The sequence below is a fragment of the Genypterus blacodes genome, unplaced genomic scaffold, assembly GCF_046128005.1.
Source record: "Genypterus blacodes isolate CSIRO-AG114 ecotype Tasmania unplaced genomic scaffold, CSIRO-AGI_Gbla_v1 ptg000195l_1, whole genome shotgun sequence".
NCBI lineage: Eukaryota > Metazoa > Chordata > Actinopteri > Ophidiiformes > Ophidiidae > Genypterus > Genypterus blacodes.
The window spans coordinates 1,363,940-1,369,939 of NW_027466995.1; the positions used below are offsets into that span (position 1 = coordinate 1,363,940).

A 6,000-nucleotide genomic window follows, 5' to 3' on the forward strand; every position below is an offset into this window, starting at 1 on the left:
ACTGCGTTATAAAATACATGAGTTGATGCACTTCTTTGGAATTAGAGGTTTACTCAGAAGTGTGTATGTTTATAATGGCAGAGAAAGGAGTTAATTCAGTAAAAGTGACTTGTCAGAGTTTATAGTGAACAATTTGAAAGTTGTGCGTGTATTAGTGTTCTCTGTGGTGCGTCACAGCGCCTCTAGTGGCGATTAAACACACATACAGTCCCCCAAAACAAATTTACTTTAAGTGCATCATTTTACATCTGAAGTGTTGTGATTCATTGTGGCTCACAAATGATAGATGACAGCAAAACAAAACCAACGTCCTGTTTGAATGTATAGAAGATATAAATGGATGCCACTTGGTGATTGACACTTTGATTCAGTGGATAAAATGGTTGAGGAGTTGCACTTAGTGGCTGACATGATGAATGGGTCACAGGTGCATTGGAAAGGATTATATTGTGTATTTACATTTCTCAGAAACGTCTGGATAGGAAATTTTGGTTTTAACAATGAGATGTCAATTATACATATGTTGGATATTGATGATTGATTAATGATGTGCAAGTATATGTTTACTACCTGTATGATAAGAACAAATAAAATAAAACATTACATTGCATCGATTTGGGAGACCAAAACAGATGATAAATAGACTGCACTGATGAATCAAATCAAAAATAAATGTATTTGTATAGGCACATACAACGTCTCACTCTCAAAGGGCTTTACAGGCCCACAACAACAGACAATTCCCGACCAGCCCAGAGTTCTATAGGAAAACAAGGAAAAACTCCCCGAAACCGTAATGTTTAAGGAAAGGATAAACCTTGGGAGGGGGAAGGTGTGCAATGGGAACCGCAGGGGGAGAAATACGATGCAACAGAATGAAAATAAATGAATGAATTGCAGCATTGCCATGAGCGGAGGTGGTGATACCATCTTGTGCCACTAGATGGCGGTCCTGGCTCACTTAGATATAGCAAGTTTAATTTTTCACTTTCATGTCCAGCGAGTTTGAACAGGCAGCGTCGTATTCAATCAGTTTGTAGTCACCCACTGAGTGTTAAGACCTTAGATTATAGACAATAAACCTATGACCGATAAACTCTTTTATAGTATTTATTTGTTATTATTTTTGTAGCAACAGTAGTTGCAGTAAAGCATTGTATCGTATTGTATGTTTGTTTGTTTGAATTCGTTTGTTGGATTCTTGAGAATGACAGCAGGCCGCTGTGTGACCGAGCAGCTCCACTGACTCCAACAAGCGTCTCTCTGTCCAAACAGCTGCTTATCTCCCCGCGTCACTCTGCGGTCAATTCCCATTTGCGCTTAGGTTACGTTTAGATAACATTATCTCTACGCTGTTTATTAACCTGTTTTACTCCATTACATCAACAAGGAAACACTTCATTATCAAACAATCACAACACGACTTAAATCAGGCTTGTATTCAATTCTACTCCTGAAATAATTATATTCAAATAACAACGTGATGATCTCCACAACAGGTTTATCCTTAAAATCAAAATGTGATAAGTTATTATAGACAATAAATAAATTAGTAAGATATATTATTCTTTTTTTTATTATTCTCAGCCCCAAACGGAACTCATATTAATTATAGTTGTGTGACCTTTTCCTTACATCTTCTATTATAGTCATAAAAATAAATAAAGTTTTATTTAATTAAGATTGTTTTACCTACCATTACCTTTCAGTTGAGCCTTATGACATTCCGAGTGCCTTGTCCATTTCTTTTACAAATCTGAGTTTAAGAGTTTTAAACTTTAAATTACTTGTAAATTTAGATGATAAAATTTCAAATCCTTCATTATGTTAAATCGTGATTAAGGCTCTTTGGCAGCTCCGTCCTCCTGGCTTGCAGATAGAGATGGAGAAGGTGCCAATCTATCTGTCATTGATCTCACTCTGCGGGTCACTTTACTCCACTGCGTGTGTCGCCGCTGCCCTTTAAGATTATAACCCAGTGATCATTTTACAACGACCTCAAAACAAGATAATAAAACCAATTTATATAATCTGGAGAAAATATGTGGGTATAAATTTGAACACGGGGGACCATTTACAAAATTAAAAGCGTGTGTAGGCTCCTGCATCCCTTCACCTTAAAGAAATACAGTCAAAATTGTGAATCACTTCGCCTTGAATTAAAATCCACAGTCTTTATCCGCTGAGCAAATGGGCAGCAAGGTGCATTTGCTGAAGCCTTTCAAATGCAAACGTGGCCATATTTCACTCTTACAACCTTCTCGCCATCTCCATAAAATATTACTGCACTCAGTGTGATGACTGGAGCCTGGCGCTTCCCTCACACACACACACACACACACACACACACACACGCACGCAACCGTCACAACGCACTTTGTCTCCAAAAAGAAAACCGCAATTATGTCACTTAAATAAACCCAACTCATTTTCTTCAGGATTTGGGGGCAATCGAATGATCGAGTTCGAGTCTCACTTTGAACGGATGCTCTTCACACAGATGAAGATGAAGATGGAGTTAAGTTAAGTTAATGAATGCGATCCTGCGGCCTTTTATTCGCCTATAATATCGAGATGAGTCGCTGAAAAGAAAACATAAATTGTAAAAGCCCATCCGCACATCCTGTTTGAAGTCGTTAAATAAAGCGAACAAACAAACAAAACATGTAAAATTGTGTTCAATCGAGTTACTGGTGACTTTCTGTGTTATATGGAATCTATACAATAGCCGAGCCTCCTCTCACCCCCCTCTCCCCCCTCCTCTTCACCCCGCCGCGTCCATTAATATACTCACACCGTCTGCAGTAATAGCTTATAGTGTAAATATATATTCTTTGTGGGGTCTGAAAACAATGATTTCCACGGTGAGGGACGCGTCATTAACAGCCCCGCAGTAAGAGCTTAATGGGCATATGGTGCGTTTAGGATCTCTTCCAAAGCTCTGATTTTACAGTGTAAAGTTTTTCCAACACCGTGTGCTGCAACAATGAAGTGATTTTAATACAAACAAATCAAAGTGTAACCGGTTTATTTAATGCTTCTGCGCAGAGCAATGAAAAGGAAACGAACAATCTGGTGTATGTGGCAGTTTTGACGTATATCGCGAAAGGATAAAGGCTTTTTCCCCACAGAAACCTGACAAAGTAAAGTTTATATGTTCTACTCAGTAAAATGCAACACTTTTATTATTTGTTGATTTGGTTCAAACGCTCTCCATCTCGTTAACGTCACTTCATCATCCATCAAGAACAAATCCCTATCTGACAACCCTATTCAGTACTACGGGTAGTTCAAGTGCAGCGCAATTAGTACCCATAATTTCGAAGGTACCCTGAAGGCAGCATCCGTCCAGCGTAGACGCACGCGAAGTTCCTGTCTCGTCCAATCAGGGCGCCGTCTCACTCAGTCTTGTCCAATGGGAGTGGCGCGCATGCAGGTGGCTGCGCTGTTATCAGAGGGTCCCGCTTCACTCCCCGCATAGAGCGAGTCAATATATGGAAAGAACGCCGAGCCTTTTAATGGTTCCCATCAAAACCACTAAAAACATCATCAGACCGGCCGACTAGCCGAGGATCCCCGGTGGACGCACACGCTCCTCCAGCAGCTGACAGACTCCAGCCAAAACAAACACGCGGAGCGACATTTTGGGCTTTGGTCAGACTCTTCACTTAGTTCGCTTTTCCTCAAGTTTTCCCCGGTCCAAGTGAGCGAGTCCCGGATACTTGTGGCGGAGGCGTCAGCAGTGCCCGTCCGCTCTGCGCCTTTCCATTACCGTTTGAACTTTACGTTTTTATCCAAGCGCGTTTGTGTGGTTCATGTTCACAAATGTTAGCGGTCGGGCAGATGGAGGCTAACCGGCAGAGTGCTTTCGTCCTGGGCAGCACCCCGCTGGCGGCGTTGCACAACATGACCGAGATGAAGACGTCTCTGTTCCCGTACGCGCTGCAGCAGGGCCCGGGGGGCTTCAAGGCGCCGCAGCTCTCCCACCTCAACTCGCACCTCGCCAATGGGACCCCGCACGGAATAAGCGACATCCTGGGGAGACCCATCACCACGGCCGGGCAGCTGCTCTCCGGCTTCCCGAGGATAAACGGCCTGGCCACCACCGCGGCCGCAGCAGCCGCAGGGATGTACTTCAGCCCGGCGGTGTCACGGTACCCGAAGCCCCTGGCTGAGTTACCCGGGAGGGCGCCCATTTTCTGGCCCGGGGTGATGCAGGGGTCCCCCTGGAGGGACCCGCGGGTTCCTTGTCCAAGTGAGTCCTTCTTTCCTAACTGTCTGTCTGAGCGTTTCAGCTCATAGATTAAATTCAAAGAGCTACAGTGAGCTTAGTAATGTTTATGTTCTAGTGCTGATTTGGTTTTTGTGATATTATCTCTGTGTATGACATTCTCAGCGTCATATGTTTAGACAGAGCTAAGCTAAATTAAATTGCTGTATCTACGAATATATATTTACTTATATTCTTTATTTTACACAAGCAAATATCTCGTCATAAATATGACGCTACATGGTTTACTGCAATAACAAGTGTTTGTAATAAAGTAAAATGGTAATAAGCACTATAAAGTCACCCTAAGTTACTTTTGACTATCACAAGCGCACTTTAAACACACTGTAAATCTTTATTAGAACATTAAAGACATTTTATTGTGTTACTAGGTGGAAAATATTATAATTAAAAAACTTATGTATGATGTAATGTGATGATATAATGTAAGGTACTTAACCTGCAGCGACACACTCTGTGTCTGTTAATATTTAAGCTAATTTTAAAATGAATTTTCCCAGATTTACTCAATGTTTGACTCTAAATGTGTCTTTGTACTAACTTCACCAGCTGTCTAAATTGTCAGTCGGTCTCACCAGACCTTTTTGTCATTCCAGCTCAGGCAAACCTCATGGTGGACAAGGACGGCAAGAAGAAACACTCCAGACCGACATTTTCAGGACAGCAAATCTTTGCACTGGAAAAAACTTTCGAGCAGACCAAGTACCTGGCCGGCCCGGAGAGAGCCCGCCTGGCCTACTCACTAGGCATGACCGAGAGCCAAGTCAAGGTAAAGACACAACTTTACGAAGCAAACAAACTTTTATTTATTTATTTGGAAAATATTTAAATTGTTCAGAATGGACTGCACATGGGGATTTCTGCAATTTTGGAAATGTCACTCTAAGCTGCACGGACCAAAATCCCTCAAATGTATAGGAAATATTTTTAGATTATTATTGTTATTATTATTATTATGCTTATTATTATTATTATTATTATTATTATTATTATTATTATTATTATTATTATTATTATTATTATTATTATTATTGACCTTCTGGGACCTGTTGAGTGTCTTCATCATCTCTCGTCTCTCTCAACAGGTTTGGTTCCAGAACAGGCGGACCAAATGGCGGAAGCGGCACGCGGCGGAGATGGCTACAGCCAAGAAGAAGCACGACTCGGAGACGGAGAAGATGAAGGAGAGCTCGGACAACGAGGACGACGACGAGTACAACAAGCCCCTGGACCCGAACTCGGACGACGAAAAAATCACGAGACTGTTGAAAAAGCACAAGGCGACCAACATGGCGCTCATCAGCCCCTGCAGTAACAGCTCGGACACGTTGTGATGCCCGTTGAGGGGTCCAAAGGGGTCCAGAAGGGTCCAGCAGAGACTTCGGACCCCCCTTTTCCATCTGACATGACTAACATGCGTCTGCGGAGATCAGGATAGAGCGAGAAATGGCGTTAAAAAAGAAAGAAAGACAGCCCAAGATGCACTGAACTGAACTGAACATCCGGGCACCTTAAACTCGGCCTAAAGGTGCATTCAGGTCCCATTCCAATCCGATGTAAACAAGGAGGAGGTATGAGCCTTGTCCAAAAACTGGACTGCCGGGACAGACGGGGGACAAGGTCATGTCGGTGGACAGACAACATTTAAAACAGGAAGTTGTTGTTTTTTGGGGGGGCAAGGTGAACCAGTCGTAACGGCTGGGAATGTG

At 42.4% G+C, this 6,000-nt stretch overlaps 1 protein-coding gene across 1 annotated transcript; it reads left to right on the forward strand.

Moving 5' to 3' along the window:
- The first annotated feature begins 3,825 nt into the window (after positions 1-3,825).
- nkx6.2 (NK6 homeobox 2) lies at positions 3,826-5,625 on the forward strand. Its single transcript, XM_076169341.1, has 3 exons — positions 3,826-4,255; positions 4,888-5,060; positions 5,377-5,625. Exons 1-3 carry the CDS (start codon positions 3,826-3,828, stop codon positions 5,623-5,625), a joined length of 852 nt encoding a protein of 283 aa, XP_076025456.1.
- Positions 5,626-6,000: the final 375 nt, after the last annotated feature.